At 40.1% G+C, this 26510-nt stretch overlaps 1 protein-coding gene across 5 annotated transcripts; it reads right to left on the reverse strand.

Moving 5' to 3' along the window:
• Positions 1 to 445: 445 nt before the first annotated feature.
• Positions 446 to 25058, reverse strand: LOC105203956 (monocarboxylate transporter 3). 5 transcript variants are annotated; one of them, XM_026139101.2, is made up of 11 exons: positions 23683 to 25058; positions 8170 to 8473; positions 7380 to 7523; positions 7095 to 7300; positions 6746 to 6974; positions 5960 to 6417; positions 5611 to 5848; positions 5352 to 5527; positions 5042 to 5264; positions 4695 to 4942; positions 446 to 4547 (listed from the first exon to the last, which is right to left on the reverse strand). In XM_026139101.2, the coding sequence occupies exons 1-11, from the start codon at positions 23782 to 23784 to the stop codon at positions 4398 to 4400; spliced, it is 2478 nt and encodes an 825-aa protein (XP_025994886.1). In that variant the 5' UTR covers positions 23785 to 25058; the 3' UTR covers positions 446 to 4397. The 5 variants fall into 5 exon arrangements, with proteins under 5 accessions (XP_025994886.1, XP_025994887.1, XP_011171222.1 ...); XM_026139102.2 differs by having other exon boundaries at positions 5960 to 6399; positions 23683 to 25057; XM_011172920.3 differs by lacking the exon at positions 23683 to 25058 and adding an exon at positions 20812 to 21173.
• Positions 25059 to 26510: the final 1452 nt, after the last annotated feature.

The raw sequence follows: 26510 nt of genomic DNA on the forward strand, positions 1-26510 counted from the left end.
GTTTAAAATTATAAAGAATTGTTGATTTGATACTAATTTTTTTATGCTATTAAACGCGCGAAAGTAATTTGAACATACGCAGCAAGAATAAATTTATGTAAAAATAAATTTAATGTATAAGAACAAATTTGCACTTACTTAATCCTTATAGATATGCAGTGATAAGCCGTTATGCTTATACAATAATTCGCCAGGAAAGAACGAAACCCACGTACTGCATCGACATAACGCAATAGATATATATATGTAAATTGATATAATAATCTATTGCCGATAATTACTTCCGACTTGCTATATACACGCAATGAAGTAACGCTGGTATTTACATATTAGAATCACGAAAGCCGACTCGAGAAAGTCGAGGTGGGCGCATTAATATCATTTTTTTTTCCCCGGTGCTCTGGATATGCGGGATATGTACACGCAAGAAATAAACGAGCCAATATATTTTTTCAGTAATAAAAATTCATAATTTTCTCTTCAATTTTCGATAAACGTCACCTAATACATTTGTCCTTTTTTTGTACCATATCATATGTTTAACATATGCACGGAGTAGGGCATGCGCGTCCTTTTTCACGCTCGCACGCGGAGAGAATAGTGCGGCAGTATGTATCGTAGCAATAATGTGTATCGCGGGCCAACGTCGTCGCGAATATTTCGATAAATAATTCGCTCGATCATATATTATTGCGCGTGAACTGTATTCGTAACATCAATTAATTAGCACCCGTAACGACATTACGTTTTCGCGCATAAACGCTCTACCTACTGAGGACGCTCTAGTTTGACTTTGGAACACCACATTTAGGATCCAATAAAAAAAAGTACCCTTTTACCGAAAATGTGTTCAGAAAAGCATAATCCTCTGTAAAAGATACCCTGTAGCGTTTTCCTTTCATGAACTTGATTAAAATCCATCGTAGCTCTTAATAGATGAGGTTTTCAAAACTTCAATCGAAACTTTATCAAAAATTAATGCTTTGTTTATTCAAAAATCTATTATATCTTCCTATCTCTTCCATCTTCTTTCATGTTGCAAAATCAATGCTTCGTTTACTCAAAAATTTCTTATTGTTTCTTCTACGTCTAATGTAAGAAGATATGGAAAAAATATGAGAGGTTTTTGAGCAGACAAAGCATTTCTAAATGTAATATAAAAGAAGTAAGAAATTTCTTATTTTTTTGTAAGGAATTTTTTATAATTTCTCTTACTGCTATAATAGTGGTATTAGTAATGGAAGCGGGTGAGACTATATCAGTTCCTAGACGTTATCTAAATCTAAAGAATTTCTTTGTGAATTCCGTTAAGTTGTCAGTCCTAACCTAGTGATATGTACCGGACTTACTGCTCAACTTATTTTTTCTTAGGCTTAATACAAGCCCTGAGCTTAATATAGTCTCTAAATTTTTTTTAGACTTGGCACAGCCTCAGGTTCTTAGACTTATACAGTCCTAGTTCCTTATAGGCCTTAATATAGCTCTAGTCCCTTAGGTCCGGTACAACCCTAGATCTCTGGTCGAAAAATATATGCAAGGTGAAGTTCGCGATCGAATCCGAAACCTATTGATTACGAGTCGATCATTTTCACACACGTCATCACATTCTCTTAATCCTAATTAAAAAAAAAAAAATTCTGACAGGCGATAGAGTTCGCCACATCTATTAGATCTCAATGTGGTGTTCGAAATCGATTTTTAGAGTACTTGAAAATTAATGCAATTACAGCATGTCTCAATGGCCAAATCGTGTTCATAAATTCTTCATTGATCTCTTAATCGAATCGTGAAATTTTAGAAAAAGTTTTACTCCAAAAATGTCAAAAATCTGTGCTCACTGTACGTAGCGCTTTACAGACACGCATTCAAGTATAAAAAAGACGCCGTTTCAGCCATCTGTACAACTTAACAACGGTATAAGCTAAGAAAACGCCCTTTCAATCCCTTACGATCCTTTTAATTCTCTTCAGCGAGTACCTATTTTATACCCCGAGAAATAAAGATTTTGGAGTAACAATCTTTCTAAGATTATCAATTCAATTCGCTTTCAATTGTCAGTGTGGGTCGGAATATCGATACTTAATATTATAATAATATTTAATAATATTTAATAATATCGATATTCAATGATAAATACATATCTTCCTGGTTGCATCGCCACAATATTTCTCTGCGCGTGAGCGTAGACATGTACGCGCATTGAGCGCACGTTGCACACATGCTACTGTACATCTAATGCACGTAGAATTCGTTCCGCCTACATATCGAATGTGCGCGTGCAAAATGTCACGCGAGCACGCGCGCGCGCGCGTCGACGCTATTTATATAATCTAATAATATATAGTATTACTCTCTGCACGGGATTTTCGTCGCAGTGCGCGTGCACGCGTGTATACACGCGACTTTCGCAGGTGGCCGTACATGCGTATCAACATATGCCACAGTCCCGTTGGATTGAGACCACGCACAGCTTCTTACTCTTCTTCCTTTGTTTCTTCTACTTTTCTTCTTCTTCTTCTTCTTCCCTACACGATTGTAAAACGAAATGTAAGTAACGTGCGTTCACGTAAATTGTACTACAGTAATATTGTAATCGTGATAGGTAGTAATAGCGATAGCAGAGCAGCGGTGGCGAATAGTGTAATAGCACTGTTGGTTTTCATTATCGATATAGCAACAATTCCTATTCTTTTCCTTCTTAATTTTTTTCATTTCTTTTTACCAACAACCGCGCGCGATGGTAATTTAATTAATCGTAATCGTTACGACGTCCTATATACAATGTACGCGGTAGAACGCGTGCATTTGCCACTCAATACGATTTACAATGAGCTCCTCGGTCTACAAGTGTACATATAGATTTACATATGTAATAATACATATATAATTATTTTTGTTGCGTGTACATCTGTAGGCGTATATTCTTTTTCGCAAACGCTAATTACATCGATCCAATAGTGACCGCCATAATGAAATTAGTTACAGTAACTAGTTTCATACACACGCGCGCGCGCACACACACACACACACACACACACACACACACACACAAACACATACACATACCTGAAACGCTCGCAAATCGCTTGCTCTTGGCATCGCGCGGGACATATTCGTCGATTCGAAATTACTTTTGCATTAACGTGCTTCCTAAGTACTATCCTGCACGACACAGTCAATTTCATCAACTAAACGCTTATAAACCGTCTTACACGAGCTAACTGTAGCAGACGAGACGCGTTTCTTTACACATCAATAAGAATTTTCTGTTTTGGATAATTAATATATTAATTAGTCTATCTAACAATGCGTTAATTATCCTTTGATGAATACATTGATTACGCGAGGTCTCACAGCGAGACTCCAGCGTGCAGGAAACCCATAACTTCGTAATTATGAGCTTTTTATTCTTAGCTTAATTCTAAAGCTCGTTAGCTTATTTCTAGAGTTCGTTACATATATATATTTATATATATGTAAATATAAATATATATTTGTAACTCTATAAATTATTTACAATTTCTGTGCAACAGCGATATATTTGTTGCATGTAAATTAATAATTCATTCCTTTCACTTATATGTGTGTATATATTTATATATATATATATACATTTGTCGCAAGTATGCAAGAAAATATCTCTCAATCGTGAATATAATTTGAGTTGTATCTTTGGATGTGGCCAAAAATAGATTTAACTAACATGATAGGTCATTGGTGGGATCTTCTCGATCAAGGATGGTCAATCGTACGTTGATCAGAAAAAAACGTCGTCGTTGTTTTGTGTGCACGATTTTCGTGAAATATGTTACAATTAATAAAGTGGAGTGCATAGATAAATTGGTTACTATTCATCTATACATCGTTAAGCGTCATGATTAAAACGAGCGCCCAATCAGCGATACTTTGACCGATCCTTGTATGCTTGCATACTATATAATTATCAAATTATACAGTATTTCTACAATGCAGATTAATAATTTATACAAGATTACTCGATATGCACGTGCGAGAGCATTTTTTTAGTTTAATATTTTTTTCTTTCTCTATATATATACTGCTTGATCGATACTGATTAGGTTAATAAAACGTTCTATCTATCATTCACTATTACATATAGGCAACTAACAATAAGTATCTGTACCTGATGGCATTTTCGCGTGTATATATCGTTTATTCGCTTCGATAAAAAAACGTCTGACAAAACATACAATGGTATAAATCTAAATGTAAGTACGATAAAAATTCCATCAGGTATGCCACTAATTTGTGCTTTATCGATTAAGTTTGTAACAAAGAAGTACCTTTTTTTAAGACTTTAAAAGTAGCAGCCCTATCACAGTGTGGCTCGGAGTGAAGGCGATTTTTATAATCCGTTTACAAAAGATCAGAAGTACTTATAAAACAGACTCTATTTGCTTGATCTCTTTCTCGGGTGGCTCTAAGGGTGACGGCGCAGTTTCTACAATCTCCGGTATATCCTCCTCGTTCTCTTCTTCAATATCTTCGTCAATTGGAGTCAATGTATCTAATATCACAGGTTGAGTCTGCAACAAACAGAATAATTCGATAATTAATATATAAATATTGGAAAATACTATTTACTAAAAATCGGTACAACTAACGTTAAATGCAAAAATTGCAATATAATTAAGTAGTACAGAATGAAAGATTGATATAAGTTACAGCCTCACCTGCGGTGTGGTACACCGTTTCATAGCAGGGGCTATGAAACTAGTAACAGTGCTTACAAGGAAGAAGAACCCTGCCATGAAGAACGGTATGCTATAACTTTGCGTCGCATCGTAAACAGCTCCCGCTAAGGGTGAGCCAACTATAGCGGCAGCCCCTCTGAATAGAATTAAAAGGCCGAAAGCGTTCGTTAACTTGTCTAATCCCAAAAGGTCCACCAAGATGATCGATGTTAATGAGATATATCCAGCTAAAATCAAAATCATATAATATTAAGAATTTCCAAATTGAAATAAACTTCCATACTTGGCAGTTTCAAGCTAAAATAGATGGGGTTGCAAATACTTACATATTGCTATCCCAAAAAATATGCTCATAATGATATAAGCGGCATAGCTATGGCAAAATGGCGTAGCGGCTACTGCGATTGTAGATATAATTAAGCATATATTGTTTAGCAACAAAGAATCAACTTGTGGAAAATCGGCGACATATCCACAAGCCACACGACCGATCGTGTTCGTTATTCCAATAATAGATAATAAGAATGACGCAGAGTTGCTTTCAATTCCCTTAAAGAAAAGAAACGACATCGATGTATTTATGTAAGCGATGATTTTATGTATAATCAAGCGATACTAAAAATTAATAATACATACATCTAAGACCGCGGCATCCACCAGATATACAAAAGGTACATACAGTCCAGCCATACCAAACACATTGCTAATACCAATTAGGAGGAAAACAGGATCTTTCAATAAAGACATATCCATCATCGTCGCTAAAGCTTCCTTAAAAGAATCAGGTAATACCAAGCAAGGACATAAAGGTTCTAAAAAATTAAAATCTGTGTTATTTTTTCTGAGCTTTAATGTCATATAAAAGTATATTTATATATGAAGAAACAATACGTACGTTGTTGCGCTTTTTCGATATCAATGTCTTTCAAGTCACCACGTACAGATTTTGGAATAGACATAACACTCTGACGGTAATTGGCGAGGGATTTCTGGCTTTGGTATTCTGGTAAATTGACTACGCTACCACTGTAGAAAATATCCTTTCTTGACAAGGGACGGACCATCATTGGTTTCTCCTTTGGTTTCTCCGCCATACTAGCTTTACTAGTAGTGAAAGTAATACTCTCACCATCCTAAAACAGATAAATGCGCTCCGTGTTACTAGATTATTAGAAAAAATATTTGTACGATAGACTTGTTCAGAAAGAACGATAGGAAGATATTCTGTAAAACGTATGACTTACGTCAACCTCAGCATTATTATTTCGCGATCCCAACATGCTGCTTGTGGAAAGTTTCAGATGCAAGCTCTTTCTGATATCTCCGTTAGAATTAAGCGTTGTCCTAGAATTCTTTATTGCACTAAGGCTAGGCTTGTAGCGTTCGCTGGTACTTGTTTTACGGATTCTGTCGAAGAACGGCACGGAGCCGTTTTTAGGCAAACCTTGAACGTGAGTCGTGAAAGCCGGCTGTGACGCATTTCTGGGGATTATCGTCTTATTAAACTCATTCTCGGGCTTCTCCGTGTCCTTCGTGTCTTTGGTTTCATCGATACTTTTCTTGCTCTTGATCTTGTTGGAAATATTCTTTAAATCCATACTGCCGCTATCACTAGTATGTCCACTAGAGGAGTGCTCTTGTACCTTCACTTCGGATATGGTGGGAAGGGTTGGCACCGTCGGAACTGGTGTTAAAGGAGTTCCTTTAATACGGGTATTTAATGAAGGGCTACATTAATTATTTCAATTCGTACGCGCGAAAGCGTACACATCCGTGATTACGGAGACAGCACGTAATGATGTAATTTTGAGTTGATTTTAAAGACGATTAAACTCTCTGCCGCGCATCGAAAAACATTTTCTAATAATTCACCGATTTCTAAATTGATTAATATATTTTTGCTTTAAGAAAATATTTAATAACGTTATCAAAATAAAGGGTACGATCGATTCAACTTTCTTATATTTACGACTTACTCCATTTTCACAATTACTGGGATATAGTCAAACTTGATCGTCAGAGTCCCTTACCAGGCACTAATTGGTCTAAATTGAAGCTGGAATGAACACCGGGATCAATATTAATGGGCATTTTCATCCTCTTTTCCATGGATCCGTCCGGTAACTGCACCATAAAATAAGAGCCACCGATACTACCACGTTCCATTTGAAATCTCTTCTCCTCGGCCATTCTTTGTAGCAATGGCTTAACGGAGGAAGCTTTTGGATATTCCAGTGGTCTCATCATGGCACCGAATACCTAAAAATCATCTATTAGAATTTTTTTATCAGATATACGAGATGCCATCCCGATTAATCTACAGCTTTGCGCTACTCCTGCATAATCAAAGTAACGAGTGATTTCGCATTGTTTACTTACTGCGCAATTTAAGATGAGGCCAGCCAGAATTAAGTTTGCTCCCTTCCAGCTATATGCCTCCAGCAACATGGTTGCGAGAGGCGCGAACGCAAACGTACCGAATCCCGATCCACATACAGCGATGCCGGTGGCTAGGGATCTCTTGGTTTCAAAATAATAGCCTACGCAAACTACTGCAGGTAGATATATCAAACCGAATCCAATTCCTACAAGAACAATTGTGAGAGACGAGTGAAAAAGACGAAGATGAATAAAAAAAAAATACTAATCGAAGTCGTTATGTACCTCCCATAATACCATAAGTCATCATAAGCATATTTACACTGCTCGAAAACGTCGAAAGTACAAACGCAGCGGCACCTAAGAAACTTCCTGCCATACATACTGCTCTACAGCCATATTTATTCGTTAAAGCACTGACAACAGGGCCTATAACGAGGAAAAATTAACATAATAAGTGCATATATAGGGTTACAATAATACGTCATCTCTAGAAGTTATTTTAATGAACTATACATATTTAATAATTATATTTTTTAATAGCTATATTTAGTGTAAACTTTATTGAAAGCTATTACACTGGAAAAAAATCTTGTGTCATCATTTAGAAATCTGATAGATTCAACCAATACCTCTGTTAAAAAATGAACGAATCGGAAATCTTGTAGGAATTACCAGTGTATAGTAAAATCTATCAAACATTCTGATTATAATAATCAGAATCCTATTATAAAAATTAGAAATTCTGTTGGTTTCACCAGAAACACTCAATCACACAAGTTTGTTAATATAATCAGATCTTTTTTCTCAGTGTACAGCAAGGCCGCAATCTAATCTCCTTTCCTCTCCTTTTAAGATAAAGCACACTTAGTAATTTCGACCAAAAGATAAGATTGTTCGTCTCGTATCGCTGTTAAATTTTCTGACAATATGTAAATCAAAATATTACTAAGGAAAAACTTGTGGTTTTTTTATGAAGAAGACGTCATTACAATATTTTTCGGTAATAGCGTATTTTACTACTAGACTTCAAAGTTCATTGGGCGAAATTTTAGAGGCATTTCACGTATCTTACCAGCGCTGAGGTACATTCCAGACAGCAATGAGCCAACCCAGGCGGTCTTGCCCTTTCCTTCCCCAAAGTACTTAACGAATTCTCCCAGAAAGACACCGAACGTGTAGGCAATGCCGTCCACTATCATGTTACACATGAAAGATGCGAATACCACCACCCAGCCATATCCACCGTCCGGCGGTGGTGGTATATCGTGGTACTCGCAGAGCGAACCTCCCTCATCTTCCGGCGAAGCTTCATCGCCACCCGGTCCATCATTCCCCGTTAACCTTGCTTGTTCTTCCACTGAGTATTCGCTCTCCGTCTGAAAGAAAGATGTGGCGCAATGATAATCGGTGTTATTTTCCATAAATCATGTGCATTGAAAAATAGGAACATTATGCATTGTAAAATAGGTGTACCATCTCATAAAATTCCCTCTAAGAGATGTTTTATTCATTAGAAAATAATTCTTATATCGTAGATGGAAACGTCTGAGAAGAGAAATCTTTCTAACTTTAAATGGTTTTTTTTTATCCACATATCTTAATTTTTATATTATACATGCATACCTTGCATATTTATTGCTAAAATATGGTAGAAAATTATCATGAATACAACTGTACGCATCGCGACTCGAATTTTTTCCGTTGCGATAATTTTGCGCAAATAGTTACGTGACAAGGTACACAGGACCGCGTATTCTTTTAATAGTTTCGTAGAAAAACTAGCAAACGCATATAATTGAGGACTGTGCTGTGCCTCGCGTGGTACGAACGCGTTGCGTTCGCCTTGAATGAGACTTGCCGTTGTTCACCTTGAATGCTCTAAGAAAAAGCTTCCTCTCGTGTTGGTGCATAAATAAGTATTCATTTTCTAATGCGCTGATTTACAAAATATAGCCGACTAGACTTTTCATTATATAAATCACGAGAAAATATGAGAGAGAGACATTGGAAAAGAAAAATATATTAAAAATATCTTAAAATCACAGCGAAAAATCGGGATATATTAAATTTAATAATAAATTTACCTCTTTTTCCCTCAATAGAAATTTTCAACGATAAAAATTAATTTTTATATGCAAAAAAATTTGACACGTTATGACACCTACTCATCATTTTTAAATTTCGTATTCTCTTTCGCCTCTCGCATGCAGCTAAACACTGCATATGCGCAAAAGAAATAACGTCGAAAGCACCAGAAACAAGTCAGATTTTCACACACACACACACACACACACACACACACACAACAAGAGAGGAAATCCGAGAACTCACGTATATGCAAAATCGTATGCCACAGCTCGGCGATTTCGTTAATCGCGGGGCGTGACATGAGGCGAGAACAGAGCGCGTATCGCACGCGTTGAGATGATCTCATAGCGCAAACGCCAGCACAGATATTAAATAGCTAACTGTGACTTAATCAGTTTCTAAGGCTACATCTGGCCAAGGTGATACACGTCGCTCGCGTAGAATGCAACGCCAAGATCGAATCGATAAAGAAACAGTTGTTTGCGATCCAAGCCGCGCTTCGCGGGATGCAATTAGGCTTGCCAGTATATATCATTAACTCGTTATATGAGAGACGATAATTCGAACTATGGAGAGGACAGATTTCATTAATTTCTTTCTTTATGTATAATGGAAGATTGAATAATGAGAAACGTATCTAACAGCGTAAAACGTTTTCCTTCACGTAAAATCCTATTTGAAAATTTTATTTTATAAGTGATAATAATATAAATTATAATAATCGAAATAATAATTTTAATCGAATTTTTGCAAGTGAAAATTGTAGCTATTAGGATATTCACGAAAGTTATCAATTTACTCAGTTTTGTTACTTTCATTAATATTGCTTAAAGTCACCTATTATTGTCTAATAATTTATACAATGTTTAATCTGAGTGTTTATATATAATCTTATAACCTACACGTCATTACGTAGGGCTTTTAGCTTTCAGCTGAAAAAAATAGCTTATTAATACCGAGGTATTAATATCTCGATAATCGAGAAGGGGAAATCGAGCTGCGCCCACGAGATGCGACTAATCAACGACGTTTTAGAACTCGCAGCTGTTATGATAATTACACGAGATTGTTGAGCTACGAGAATCAATGAAAGCAAAACGTTCAAATGTTATTAATTACTTCAGCAATCGATGGAGATAAATTGGGAGTTTCAGTCGTGAGCGGCGTTAGTCGAATTATTCATCCATCTGTAATTTCGTACTTCGTAGCAAAATAAGAACGATAAAATATACCATCTAATAATATATCATTTTATATATTATAATTATGCATATATATATATATATATATATATATATATAATATATTTTATATAAGAAATATATAAAGTATGTAAGCGTTTTATCTCAAAACTATTGTTTCTGGATCTACGTATCAAACAACGTATTTACATTAATTAATTTATCTCATTAGTCTACACATAAAAGTATTAATATATAATTATTAAAAAAAATTAACAGTTTACGAGATATCATATATTTTTTGTCAAAATAAAATATAAAATATCTCCAAAACTTGATTTTTCAATAACTCTAATCTATCAATAACTCTAATAAAAGTTTCAATAAACTTTTACGTGCAAAGTGATTAAAGAAATAATACTATGTAAAAAAATCATAATTTTGTTTGGAAAAAATGGTGATGACCTTTAGGATAACCTTACAATGAGAAAAAAATTTGTTTGAGAAACTAAAATACTTAATTCATAATTATTTATTCGATAAAAAATTTGGACAATTGACATGAATAAATTATACCTTGTTTTTGTCAATTTAAGAGAATTGTACATTAAGAATTAAGAATTGTATCAATTTAATATTTATTTGAAATATTTTGTAATAAAATTTTTTTTCAGTGTAAAAAAGCAATTCTTTTCAAAGATTGATTTTATCAGTTATTTGTCCCTTTTTTAGACTATACTTTTGTCTGGACTATATTTCTAGGATAGAGTTATATATTTTTTAATGAATTAATAATTACTTTTAAGCTCGAAATATTTAATAATAAAATTTGAACGACAAAACAAGGTATATTTTTGCTATGTAAATTCAGAGACAATAAGTTATAACGCGCTTTAAATCACGTATTCTGTATAAATATTTTATATTTTAAAAAACGTAACTTGAATAATTTTTTAATTGTAGTTTTGCTTTAGCTGCATTTTCATCTGAAAAGTCTATTCGCGAAGCGCTTCACTGGCTCGGAAAATTGTGCAAATTTGTTTTATTTTCCTCGTCCGAATTATTGTCGCGGCCTCGAGTGTGAACCTCGCCGCGAGGTACGGAGCCCTCAGCGCTAATGAATTTGGATCAACGACCTCGCGTGTCGCGACCGCGAAGACGAATTTAAATGCGGCGCGCGTGAGTTGATCTCGGCCGAAAGGAAGGCCACAGCTGATCAGCTGATCGCGCGCGCTGTCATTCCGATCCGCGCCACCCGACGACGAGAGGCGCGAACCTCTCGCGTACTCTCTCTCTCTCCGCTCGCTCCGGAGAATCCGCGCACCGCTCCGCCTCGCGCGACTCGTACGACCTTGTTGCTTGCCGTCGTTAACACACGCGCGCGCGTGTACGTGCGCGCAATTACGCACCGTCGTAATGCGATGTACGCGAAACGCGTGCGTGCGTACGCAATCATCGGGGCCGACCTATCCTCCCGCCGATTAACCGGCCCCGATTGTCAAGGCTGAGTCACGTGCCGTACGCGAGAAGAGCCACGCAAAACGCGCGATCACCGTCGCGGCAACGACGATTGCAGACGACGTAAATAGATGATCGCTGTAACGGCTGAGAGGCTGCGCAAACTGCGCTGCGAGTTACCGGCTCATCCGGCTAGATTGCGCAAAAATCAATAATGTCCAGCAACGTTGGAATACAAAACGTGTATCGTGGGAATTTCCTCTACTCCAAATAGACCTAACGATTTCGCGATGAAAATCCATCTGTTCCTCGTCTATTCCTGATCTATACTGGAGCAACGTGAACTGATCAATGAATGGGACATTTTTAAAGGGATCTAAAAGACAAGATTTTAGGTCTTTTAAATTTTATTTCGGTCAGAGGTGACACACTCTGGCCGTTGTGTGACCGTTGTAACCGAAAATACGAGGGTCACTTAGGTAGTAAAACGTGATCGCTGTTTCAAACAAATCGGTTAGGATGAGAGAACAAGCAGGTAGGCAGTCAGGCACGGACAAACGTGCAAGAAGGAAGGAAGCGGATTCGCGCGCACTTAACCGACGACACCGCGTGTGTAACCATGGCCAATGCTTTTCTTCATAATGTATCATACAAACCGACATACCGAGCTAATTTTGCGGACGCGACGCGAACCGTACTGCGACTTGTTGAGCGACACTCGCGACATTCTACGACCGCCTTAAACCGTCAGTCACTCTCGTCTTTCTCTCTCTCTCTCTCTTTTTCTCACTCCTGTTCCTCCTCCTTCTCCCTCGTTGTCGCTTCTCCTCTTCTCTTTCCACCGCTCGTTCTTTCTGCGATCGCGGTCGCAACCGCGTTCTATTTTCGAGCGCGCCCAACGCGCGACTCGCGGCACGCAACGCGAAGCGAAGCGAGGCGAGGCGACGCGACGCGGCGCGGCGCGGCCACTCGCGACGCCCGCTCTCCTCGAGCGCGAGGAGCGACTTTGTCCAGCCGCTGGAGCACACTCTCCGCTCTCCGTATCGTGCCCGCGTTCGTGTTTCCCTTCGTGACTCTCTTTCTCTCTCTCTGTCAGTCTATCGGCCACGCTCTCTCACTCCTTCCGGCCCTCCGCAATCCACCCACAGTCGTGGCGGGATCACTCGTCGTAATCTGCTGCCATGTCGACTCCGACCTGCACTGTGCTAGCTGGCGCGCTCGCGTCGTCGTCCGCACTCTCGCTCACTTAGCGCACTGCCATCGCGCGCAGCACGCCGGTACCCGGCAACCCGCCTCGTCGATGCAGAAGCGGGAGAGTGGGAGAGGGATCTCTCCTCGATCTCCTCTCTCTCTCTCTCTCTCTCTCTCTCTCCCTTTGATCCGAGGAGAGCGCCCTGAGCGAACGAGTGGAACGGTGATATCAGCGGTGCCCCCGATGTGCGGACGCAGCACTTTTCGCGATATTGCCTCTCGGCTTCCTTTCTCTTTCTCTTTTTCTTCACGGAAGTCCACTCCTTGATTAATCTCGTTCAAGTGGATTTCTCTTGATTTTCCGACGAGCTATTCTCTCAACGCACTTTGCCTTCAAACTTTTCCTCTTCTTCGTTTCGACCACTATTCTTTGCTTGGCTTCAAAGTCTTTCTTTTCTCGTTATCGAAATTGAAGAAACGTCTCGTTGTCGCGGGCTCTGATTCAACAATCCTCTCAATGTGTCACACTTCACTTCTTTGTCTTGAAATTTTATTTCTTTTTTTCTCTTCAAATCAAATTATTCAAACTGGAGCAATTCAGCAATGTAGTCTTACTTACAGTCGTCAGTGATAAAAAAATAATAAATAATTAGAATTTAGTCGACAAGCTGGCAAATTGTATTTAATAATTAATTTTATTCACAACGTTTTGATCTTAGATTTAGGCCCCTTACTAGGGAGTCGGTTAAAACATTAATATTAATTTAAAACATCTTTCATGGAAACACGACTCTCCATGAAGTAATTTCATCTAATGATACTCGTGCACGTGAAAATGTATTCTTTGAGAAATAGCAGTCCGTTACTCCGGCTGAAAGAACCCGAGAAACTTGCGTGACCGCCAAGGTGCGCACGTGCTAACGTGGCTCACGTGCACCTCGGACAGGAGATACGTATGCGCACGGTACGCTTGGTCCCTTGTTTTCGCTGCGTTTTCTCACGTACGGATACAGTACGCCCACCGCTTCCGTTCAAGGTGGCCAGGATTGCTGCCGAACCCCGTGCGTCAACGGAATCAATCGGCGTGGACCACTCTCGTTCAGATGCACTCCGTCCTCCCCTTGCGTTCTCTCAACCCGTTTCTTCTCGTCCCCAGTCGCGGCTATCGATTCGACTGCGTGCGGGTAATATCTGCACGTGTTTGCCGGGGTGAGCTTGAAAAAGGAAACGATACGCTCTACCCTGAACTCGTGACACACTCACACACACACATACACATGCAAAATTTTCCGTGAGATGTACGAGAGGTCTTTGACGAATCGACGCGTCGTGGGACACCTGCAGCAGCTAGAACGAAATGATTTGGAAAAAAAGTCTAAGCGGCACAGCGTTCTTCGAAGTAAGCATCTTCGCAGAAGATAGCTAACCAGCGTGAAGAACCGAGAGTCACGCTCCCGTCATTTCCCGCGAATGTCAACCGATGACGTTCGCGACTTTGGAAGAAGATAGTACGACGTGCACCATATTGTCGCGTTTAATCGTGCAGTTTTTTGTCCCTCTTCTTCTTTCTCGCCTTTGAGACAGAATTAATGCTTCCTGTATTTCCACGCGATTCCGATCTGTCTCCCTCGATCCTCCCTGCGCGAAACGATCCCACAAGAGATTTCGATGCGTCTCCGCGTGCAAGTTAATCGCGGACAACTCGCTCGCAGCTCTCGTTTCTTTTCCCTTTTTGCGACGCCCGCGAACCCTGGGCTTTCTCAACTCACTGACAGTTTGCGCACAGCCGAGAACATCCGGAGTGGCGCTATATCGAGGATATCCGCGCGGCGTAGCACGGCAAATTCTATTTATACTCGAGAACACGCGCCGACTCTCGAAGCTCGTCGAACTTCCGCGAACAAAGCGCGGCTTCGTCCTTCTCCGCGTCGTGCGTAACGTTCCCTAAATCGAGAGACCGCGTTTTCTTCCCCGCCGCGATGGGAGGAGGGCATCGAGGAGATCGTTCGCGAGACGTCCGAGCGCCAAAATCGGCGTCGGCGAATTGCGATTTCTCGGAGCGGGAGAGGATTCTCAGAGTGATTCTCCTCGCGCTTCCGCGCGTTATTTATCTAGAGCATAATTTTACGATGGGAATTACACATTCAAATTGATGATATTGGTGGCGCGGGGTACGCATTATTGCGACCTTTCGGGGCAAACGAAGTCGCTTTGTCACTCGCGATCTCGAGTCATCGAGCGGAATCCCCGAGTCCGCTCGCGTGGTTCGGATCCGAGCATCGCGTAGCCGCACGTGTGACCCTCCTCGAGGCGCGGCACTGCGTGAAGCTCACCTACGTCGCCGATGTGCACGCTACATTCTCGTTCGCGCGCGTGTATCCCCCACTCGGATGGAATTGCGTGGCACGTCATGACGAAGCGAGCGTCCACTCCGGCGGCGACGGCGTCAAGGGACGCCCGCGTGAACGCCGCATTTTCCAGCGCGCGTCATCCGCGCCTCCGATCATCGAGAGAGGGAGATACTTCTCGCGGGAACGTTTCGCTCCATCTCGAGACCCTAACTCGCGGAACGCCGTTTCTGTTGCTTAGTTTAGAATAATAAACTTTTTTCGCTCACGATCCCTTTCCTTAGAAATTTAATGTGACCATTAATTCTTTTCGTGTAAATGAAGAATGATGTAAGAGTAGTTATAATTTTAACTTTTTAATTAATTGTTTTATAATTTACGTACATGTAAAATTTAATAATTCTTTTATATTTCCATACATGCTGAGAGAAAAAAGTTACTCAATTTTAGTAAATATTTGTTTGAATACTTGAAAATATTTATTAAATGTAAATAAATATTTGTTTAGTACAAGATTTAATTTAAACAAATGATTTTTTAATTTAAAGAAAATAATGGCAGAAATGTAAAAAATAATTTAGCTGTTCTGGTTTTAAAAATATATATCTTTCATTTAAAAACAATTTGCATTGTACAACTAATTTATTTTTAATTCCAATAAAAGAAAGAACTAAATAACTTTTTCAAATTAAAAAATTTTTCTTTAACTGTAAATTATTGCGAATGTTATTTTAGACAACAAATTTTTAAAAGTTGAAACTTGTAAAGATTGCAAAGACTGAAGAATTTAATTCTGCGATAAAATTTTGCAAATCCATAAAAATAAAATTTTATTTTCTCTGAAGATTTTCTTACATTAAATCTATTATCTTATAATCTATTAATTTAAGATTCAAAAAATTTAAATGTTTATACAAATTATCTTTGATTCAAAAATTTTTTTTTACTGAAAGAAAACTTTCTGGGTGTATATTGATTCACCAATTTTTGGATCTTGTACATTAAAAGCGAAATATATTTTGCAACCGCTAATATAACTTTTACGCAACACAGTTTGTTCACCATCTTAGAGAATAAATCCCAGAATGCAGAAAACGTGTATCAAAGATCTCGAATAATAACTCCTTGTGTTTTATAATGTTAGATAATTTTTCCATCTAGATACGATCGCTCGTCGTAATGTTTGCTACGCAATTTAAACGATCTTTCAGAAAATTAAGTCATCGTACACGTCAGAATTCTAGATCCTACAATTTGCGCCACATTGCTATAAAAATGCTGTTCCCCAGCAGCGAATAGGTCTGTTTGTGACGGTGAAAATAGCAACTTCAATTTAAATGAATCTCTTATGGATTTAATTTTAAAGGAATGTTTGACGCATTTATTTTTGCTCCGGCCAATGGGTGATTCATTACAATCTATCGCGGGACACTGTCATGTACAATAACAACAGGCATTAAATATTACGAGCTCCCAATTAAAAGGGACTTAAGGTATAGTCGTACATAACAAACGGATGATTGAAACTCGATGGAACCAGTAATTTATTTCACGAAACAATCTCTTACGGCATTATTAATTTTCGAAGCCCTCTATTGATACGTGCAATTCTGGGAATTGAAAGACTTAGAGAGCGGCGACGAATAGAAAGTCTCGCCTTCTCGCGCGGTTAGAACAAAGCCTTAAGGCCACCCGTCTAATTGTGAGGTCTTTGATCGAATCAGAGAGATGGAACTTACGACGAGGTCGAGACGCTGTTGGTCCGCCGAATCGGCCATAGCGCCGTGTATAATATCGTGGCACGATAAGCTCGTTTTCCTCGGGCTGCCGCGACGAGAGAGTCACGACGAGAGAACGCTCACATCGAAGATCGTCGACGTTTTGTCGGCGGGAACGAGCGAAATAATCCCAATGTCAAAAGTTAGCCCGAACGCGCGGCTGCGAACTCCGGTCACGAGAAACACTGTGCGACCGCGCGGCGCAATGCTCGCCCGGCTGATGACGCTTATGAATTAATTAGATAATAACCAGCGACAATTAGAGCCGAAGGCACGCGGACACATGAAACACACCATCTGCTTCTCATCTCCGCGGAAAAATTTCCTGGCGAAGTCGAGCGGCACGAATAAACAAACGGGTGTGTCTTTCTTACGGCAAATCTATCGATGGTCGATTGAAATCTTTTGGCGGTTGTACGCGCAATAGAATTTTTATAAGCCCACGTAGAAATGAATTATGTTAGATTTGCAGAATTCTCAAATCTTAAATTAATATAATTAATGTAAGGGAACCTTCAGAGAGAAAACAAAATTTTATTTTTATGAATTTACGAACTACGTCGCAGAATTAATTTCTTCAATTCCTACAAACTTTCGTAAATTTCAACTTTTTAAAATGTTCTGTTTAACATAAAGCGCATTAAAAAGTAAATTCTTACTTGGAAATTCTCTTTATAAGTTGAAAATGTTTCTATATAATTAATATAATAGTTGATTTAAATTTCTTTCGCTAAGAAGAAACATCTAACAATAAGTTATGCGAGCATTTAATGGAGATGGGCAATTAATTGAAGTCTTAACATCATTTCTCGTTCGAAGAATATAATCTCTGAATAGATCATGATAATCTCGTGTGTTTACACGACGAGGCTCAAATATTTCGCAAAGGAGATAGACGATTCCAACGCGAAACAGTTTTGAAGTTGCTCGTTTACGCGCTGTTTATCAGCTTAGTAATTTGCTCGGAACGCACGTAAGGCCGATAAAAATTGAAGTGGCCATCGTGCATGATAAACAAAAGCTCGACCGTTCAAGATATATCGGCTAATTCCCGCGATCTATTTCCGGCACGAAATCCCCATTTTATCGAGCGAGCTTAATCGCCGTCGCCTGTGTGTACAATTTACGATTTGGAACCACAATTAATAAACACGTCCGAAAGGGAGAGCAACGTTCTCGGACGCGTACGATGAGTCACATTTAGTATTGTTTGTGCATGCGCTCTAATTACTCCAACCTTACTGGTTTGTGCCACCGCCTGTTGATAGCGAAGTCCGCGCACTTCCGCGCTTACATTCTCAGACGCAAATGACCGCGAGCGCATTTGACGCGGTCATCGCGGAAACGGGTGACTGCATAATTGTAAAGCAAAAAATTATTAGAAGAAAAAAACTTTTAGCGACTCAAATTAAATTAGAATGCAGACAGATAGTACAAATACGAAGTATTTCTTTGTGTATGAAGAATTTAATTTTTATTGCGCACAAATAATGATAGCTGTACTGATTTATCACAGATAAGTCCCCCCTTTTACGTAATTAGGAACGTATCATTAAAGTTATTGACGATAGACAATTTAATCGACAAAAAAATAATCTATGGCAGAGACGCGATCTAATATCTGTCGGTTGAACAGCCGCGGATTCGAGGTGCGTTCGACATCGATAAAAGGACGATAACGGGTTCAATAAACACTCAAAAGATAAGAAAAGTTCGCACACAGGAAAGTAGATCTTGATCACTCTTTAGTCACGAGTGTGTTTAAATCATCGCATGTTGAAAGTCATTTTCAGCTCGAGAAATGAAATGGCGGCTTGCCGCCGAGTTGGTCTCTTGTAATTTTTCAGTCGATGATTTAATATAATATTTCAGAAATCATACGAGAGAGAGAGAGAGAGAGAGAGAGAGAGAGAGAGAGAGAGAGAGAGAGAGAGAGAGAGAGAAATATGCTCGCGGAAACGTCGTCCGGGATACAATATCATGTTTTGTCAGTGCCACGATGTCACATTATCAATTTGCTCGTCAACCGGTCTACAACCCACTTTCACTCATGTACTGCTCGATCGTGTTGCGCATCATTTTTGCCATTTACCTTGAGGAGATCGATTGAGAAATAAACGCTAAAAAGACAGATGCGTGAAAAATGCAGCGTGAATCGTGCAAATTGTACGCTACAACGAAATACCAGCAATTTGTTAAAAGGCCATTCAGGCGTATATTACGTGTCTCCCTTTTTCAGAGAGCCTGCACGATTTCAGGCAGCATTAAATCGGCGTAATGGAACGGATTGTCGTACTCAATATTTTTCTCAACCCTTAGAAAATGCAATGATCCCAGGGAACAGAAAATTATCTTGTAAATTCAAATCGCGAGCATCAATTTTTTTACACGCAATTAACTTTTCTTGCCGTTACTACAATGTACGCGTAATTTGTCTTACCCGTCCATTAGCAGCACTGCTTAAATCGTCTGGAAATGTATATCTGTTTGGCGAATGTATTAGCGACGAATGAATCATGTAGTGAAATGTCGAGTCGCCGTAAAACAATAAGATCGCAAATATAAAGCGCGTGTAACGACAAAGGAACTCAATTTTAAATTATTTATTTGTTCGTTTATTTGTGATATTTGAACATATTAATAATACAAATAATTTATTAAAAAATTATATAATGAATGATGGCTTTCTGGCAATTTTTTTTTTTTTAACTATTGATTATATATATATATTTGAACATTAGGGAACGTGCAAAATGTGTAGGAAATAGAATTCCGTACGCAGACAGAAAAACGAATTGCGGCCGTAGCATTAATTATTTGCTGTCGCCATTGATGCGGCGCGCGCGTCGATCACAGCGGAATTTCGTGGGAGAAAGAAGCAGAAAGTTGAAAAACTACGCCCACAAGTAATTATACACCGTCGCTTCGCTATCGGTTTGATTCGAATTCTTGCTAACGCTGCGGAGGCGCGAGATCGTTCGAGAACACGTAGACCACGTGCGATACCTTCACGAAACCCGACGTATCCTTTGACGAAAGAAAACCGATACTGTGAGATGGAAGCCTTGCTATTTTTAATAATTATAATAATAAAACGTTAATATAATTCATCGTTCAAAATTTTCCATATGCAGAATGTGAAGTCATTGCTATTCATTTGCGTTATCGCGGATATCTTTAGACAATCGCATTAATAAACACTGTCACAAGAGTTAATGTATATATTGTATAAAAATTTATAAATGGAAATATAAAAATATCTGTAATATCTATATATAATATTCCCTTGATTAATAACGTTTCAATACGTATCCTAATTATTCGAGTTGGAGAAGTTCACGTTATCAAGTTCGGATTTTGATGTAGTCGAGAGCAACCTCATTACTCAAATACAATAATGATGGGAATGCAGGAATATAATGATATCAATCTCAACGTCTAATTTCTCTACGAATAATGACGTTGTAATTATTCCGTACAGTATTCAGACGTGCCTGAGCTTTCGTAATATCGCTCGAAAGAAGCAGCATCCGTTATTTCATATATTAATTGACGTTATTGATACATATATCGGATTACATAATATTATTCAAGGAAATGATCGTCTTTAGAGCAACGTTATAAGCCATCGATCCCGCGCAAAGCCATTCCGCGCGACCGTTACACTTACCTTATTTTTAGGCGACATTATCGCGAGGGTGGTGGCGCGGGCTTGCTCTCTCTCTCTCTCTCGGCTGGAGGCGAATGCACCCTCGCGCGCAGGCGACGGCGCGAGCTGGCGGCGCAGCTAGACGCGCGCGGAAGCGCGGCGGAAAGGCACGAAGTAGAAGGCGCGGGACCGCGGCACCTGACCGACCCGCCGGCGACACACGGCGTGTGAAAGAAGGAGGTAGCGCTGCTCGTCGTCCGCTCGTCCGCTCGTCCGCTCGTCCAATCGTAGGAGCTAACTCGGCGCGAAACGCGAACGCGACACGCGCGCGAACGATAGAAAATGCGCTTTGCCTCGCGTTCCGCGCAACCACCGGCCGACTTAATCGGCGCGGACACGCAGTGCACGTCCATCCGATGTTCCCCACCACTCTCCTTGGAAACTTCGCATCTCTCGTCGCCGCGCTCTCGTCCCCGTTCCCGTTCCCGTCCCCGTTCCCGTCCCGGTCCCCGTCGTCATCGTCGCCGCGTCGTCGCGTTTTGCTCCGGCACGTACACCCGGAGTGCTTTCCGCGCTTCCCTGCGTCCCGTTCCATCCCATTCTGCGCTACACTGCACCCGTGATCTCAGTCATCCGTCTCCCTCTTCTCTCTCTCTCTCTCTCTCTCTCTCTCTCTCTCTCTCTTTCTCTGTCTCGCCCTCTCCCCCTTTTGCCCTGTCGCTTCTCTAAACGCGACCAACGTTATTCACCGGTCCGCGTTCATGAACAAAGCGGTTGAGCCATCGTCGGCGACGAGTACAAAGTTCTACACGATATAACTTCTTTGGAGTCCGCGAGACCGCTACACGCGTACTCGAAATCGATTTTCCGAGCGGCAATCTCTCTCTCTCTTTCTCTCTCTTTCCCTTGCGGGTTACGAGGTGCGAGATTATCTAGTTGCCACGTGCAAACGGTCACGGTAATTGAGCCAAACGTACGCGAGCTCTAATGACTTTAATTGTAAAAAGTATAATGTATATATGTATATGATGAATGTGCGTCAGGATGCCGAGAAACTTAATTCGCTGATTCTTTGACCGAAGCGAAATTGACGTGACGCTTCTCTCTCTCTCTCTCTCTCTCTCTCTTTCTCTCCGGTTACAAAGACATTCAACATTGAGAGATAAGATGTCTAAATATAGACAATGACATTCAGCTACATTTTTCTTAAGTAAAAATTAATTGAAGATCAGTCAAGAAACCTGTCATTAACGAATAATGCATAAAAAGAGAGAAACGAGACGTCTTGTATACGTAATGCACATCGATTCCATGTGCGCATCGATTTGGATCTTGTCGCAATGCTGTTGAAACGTGCCAAATTTCGGAGTACCGCAAGACACGAATTAACGTGCACTAAATCAGCGATGCGCGATGACGTAATGATTTCGGCGTAAGTCCCCATCCGATGATTAATAGGGAGAGAACATAATCGCGAGTGCTTTTCATTACAATCTTTATACGTGATTCAATCCAAGAGAGAAACTTGCATATATCATTTCAATTATCGAATATTTATTTTATATTATTTGTATTATTGAATGTTTTTTTTATTATTTTAATTATCAAATATTTATTTTATTACTTCTATACTTTTAATTGTCAGACATTTTAATGCCAACGTTTTACTAACGTGATACGTAACACGTTAACCGCGATAACGATATCTTAATGCGATATTATCGCGTGTTTACAGAAATCAAATGTGATTTCCACCATCGTTAATGAAACTTTGCAAGAAACACGAATATTATATATATATGTACAATATTTGTTTTACATACTTTTGATTGAATTCAATTTTAATAATTGACGGTGTCGAATAAAATTAAAATTTGAGACAGTATTGTTAAAAATTAATATATTTAACGTCAAACTTGACTTTGAAATCTTGGAAAATTAAATTTTTCACAAAATAAAGTGACAGATAAAGGTAGTATCGAAATTTTCAATCTCGATTTATACGTATAAATTACAAGACAAGTTTAAAGCCCGTTTTAGACGATCTATAATTTGTGATAGAATTCTCGAAGCATGCCATGCCAATCCAACTATTTAAAAAAAAGAAACATTCGAATAATGTATACATAATTTTAAATCAAATTATGATTCGTATAATACAACAATTTTTTCTTATCTATAACTATATTTATAATTTTATATATACAATTATAAATTGAATTTTGTTGCAATTTATAGATTGTGTGGTCTCAAGTGCACAAAAACAAGCAAAATTTTAAACGAATAATTGATCAGGCATGCCGCTGTGTTAATGTCACACCATTATTCTATGCTGATCAATAGAAAATAATACATCAGAATTGTGTTAAATTAAAATAAGGATAGAAAAGGAATAATCTAATTTTTGATATAAAAAATATAGCCAGAGCCATTCGATACTGCGTCATATATTAGCTTTTGTACATTTATGAATTTAAACAAGACATAATATCGATAAAAATAAACACTTTTAATGTGTGGATATATTTTTTCAGAATTTAAATATAATTTTTCTATACGATTCGTATCACAGATCTGCAATCCCCGATTGTCGATAAACTCCATTAAAAATAATAGAAATCTACTGATATAACAGTCATAAATAGAACAGCATCATAAAATCGCACATTGAGTGTATTTATATATTTCTATCGATAGTTTCGAAAAAAAGCTTTCCTAGAAAAACATTTCTATCAATAGTTCCGAAAGAAGCTTTCATAAAGGGATGAAACACATTCTCCGACGTGTCCCTCATCCCTTCCACAAGAATCTGGACGAGACTTTGAAAGTAGAATGGTAGAAGAAGTAATGAAAAAAGGAGGGAGAAAGAGAAGTGCGAAACGAAACACTTACGATGTTGTTCGCCACGTTGGTCGTCGGATTCGGATGTATCTGCAGGCCATAGTCGTCGCCGATCTGCTCTCCGATCTGCTCACGGCTGGTGGCGGGGCCCATTTCAGCGCCTGCCGGATGTGGGACGGAGGACGGCTCGGCTTCCGCCTCGTCGTTCCGTCGAAACCGAGGCGCCGGCGGCACCTGATCGACCGATCGACCGATCCCTCGGGCGATCTAAACCAACGATCCGGGTCGGCGTGCAGCCCTCCCACCGGCGGCTTACGATGCCCCCATCGGCGTCAGCCTGGCAGGGATCCTACGGAAATCAGCCTCCTCGGCCACGTCTACGTCCATTTGCCTCGCGAGGGGCGATCGAGAGAATCGATCGTGCGAAGACGATCGAAACGTGCGTAGTCGCGCGCGCGTTATCCCTCTTCTTTCTTCCGCACCGCTTCAAGGGACTATCTCCCGCGCGAACGACTGTCGTCGTCCACCACAGTGAGTTTCGATGTTCGGGAGCTTTAGCGCTTGCAAGTCCAGCGGCGGCAGCTGGTCTTAAGCGATCCCGTTCCTACGCTTCTCGTTATCATCGCGATAATATGAAGTGCTCACGGAGAGATCGGCCACTTACCCGTTACTATTTGCACGGCGACGCTCAGCGGAAATGGTACCTGGGGTGACATCGAGTTTAGGTCGGTCTCGATCTCTCGACTGGCCTCTGCCGGCTTCGACGACAGTGTGAAACATAGGACCACCGATCATCTACCTATAATCTTCGGAATTTCCGATCTTCCTCGGGCAACGGGCCTTCTGTCGTTATTGTCGCACAGATCCTTTGTAAATTTTTTTACGGATTCTTGAAAGTTGCCGAGAATTCTTCAGTCACGTTGCACCGTCAGTCCATCACGGCGTGGATATTTCACGAGAGAGAAATCTTGCCGACTTGAGCCCCTTGGGTCACTGGTTCACACCGGTGTATCTGCCTCCGGCGATGAGTGAATCCCACGACGATCGATCGCGCCCGTTTTCCGGAGCGCTACCAAGAAGCGTTGGTACCGACGTCCCGACGACGACGGGGACGACGACCACGACGCGTCGCACACACCCACCGGCCGGCTGCACCGCGAGGAGGGAAGGAGAACTCGCGCGCGCGGGGCGGAAAGGCCGGCGGTGTCGGGGAGAAGTCGGGGATACGCCGGCTTCGGCCACGCGGAGGTAAAAAAGAGGAAGGCCGAAAGGAGAGACGACGAAGAGGTTCTCCTGGCCGGTGAGAAGAAGAGTTTCCTCTCGCCAGCAGGCTCTACCCCGCCGCGGGTGGGTAGCGCCGCGGCGCCCCAGGATCAATAAAACGACCGCCCGGCCGTCGCCTGTCCTAGGTCCTGCTTGGCCTCTGCTTGCCGTATGCTGGTGCGACGTCGGACGCCCGACATCCCGACCCGTCGCGCTCTCCGCGCGTGCACCAATCCCCGGACGCGGCGGCGCCGCGACGCCGCGCCACGCTCCGGCGCGATCTTCCGTGGGCCGCGCGCACGCCCGCTCGCGTGTGGTACTCGCGCCGCGGATCGATATTCCACGGCGGCGGCGGCGGCGGCGGCGGCGGCGGCGGCAGCGGCAGCGGCAGCGGCGGTCAGGAGCGTCCACGGGAAAATCCGCGAAAAGTGCATAATTCACGGAATTCGTTGGCTTCTTATACACATCAATTCAGGAACGAATATAACAGATTGTATTATAATACCTGTTTTTTTTTCTTTTTTTTTAACTTAAGATTCGACGAAGGAGGGAGAGAACTTTCAATTTTAGTGTTATACTTGAATAAAATATATTTTTAGTCTCTTTTCGTTTATATTATGTTTATGAAAAAATTTTATTTTTTAGAATTAGACTTTTCATTTTTCCATAGCAATTTTTGTATTTTTGTTTTATTTCTGCGCGCGCAAACACAGAATAAAATATCTCGCGATATTTCTCGTACAGTTTCCGTGTATTGTGCAGAATATTTAAATTAAGATAATTGCGCACGATCGAACATCTATGGAACGCACGCAAACTTTTATTTGGAGCGGTCGGTCATTACCTCGATATATCTGTGCTGGGTCAGTGCAACTGACGTGTGTGTCTCGCTTCCCTTCATGAATAATTTATTATAAAGAGCAGACGAAAGAGAATTTTTTAAGCGTATTAACTGCCAGATTTAATAAATATGAGCGTTACCACGATGGAAGCGTAAGCACAACCGACAGAACGTATAAACTGCATTTTGCATTACTTGTTGTGGGAAATTTAATTATTCAAAAAAATCTAATTCGCTTCTCTCATACACTATTATACATTATTATCGTATAATTTACTACGCTATTACTACATAGTACATGCATGTATTAATATTCTTATGGGCCAGTTTTTTACGTAACTCATATAATATCGACTCTTTTTACTGTACAGTGCATTGCATCCTGTACGCTTTCATTTTGTTCCTGCTCTTTGCAGATCGATATCGTCGACAACCCTCGTGCGGTAGCCACGAACATATGTTCCAAGGATAGTCTGCAGTCTGGCGATAGTCTATTATTACAATAGGAAAGGGAACGCGCTTAAAAGTTCAGCGTTTTAGTCTGATACATAACATAATATAATTTGAGGGTTAATTTACAAAATCAAAAATTGAAATAAAACGAAAATTTAACGAGTTTGATACATCAAAAAAATATATATATAAAATATAATAATGTAAAAATTAAAAAAGTATTATTAAAAATATTATAATAAAAATATTTGTAGCATGTTGCAATGTGTATGTATAATATGTGTATTGCATAATCTATGTAATATATACAAAATTGGTTTCA

This window comes from Solenopsis invicta, chromosome 3 (genome assembly GCF_016802725.1).
Source record: "Solenopsis invicta isolate M01_SB chromosome 3, UNIL_Sinv_3.0, whole genome shotgun sequence".
In the NCBI taxonomy this organism is placed as follows: Eukaryota; Metazoa; Arthropoda; class Insecta; order Hymenoptera; family Formicidae; genus Solenopsis; species Solenopsis invicta.

Coding starts and splice junctions, on each gene's coding strand:
- LOC105203956 (XM_026139101.2), bottom strand. CDS start 23,784: ATGGGCCCCGCCACCAGCCGTGAGCAGATCGGAGAGCAGATCGGCGAC. Junction 7,301..7,379: donor GACTTATGGTATTATGGGAG/GTACATAACGAC, acceptor TTGTTCTTGTAG/GAATTGGATTCGGTTTGATA. Junction 6,975..7,094: donor GCCTCATCTTAAATTGCGCA/GTAAGTAAACAA, acceptor GATGATTTTTAG/GTATTCGGTGCCATGATGAG.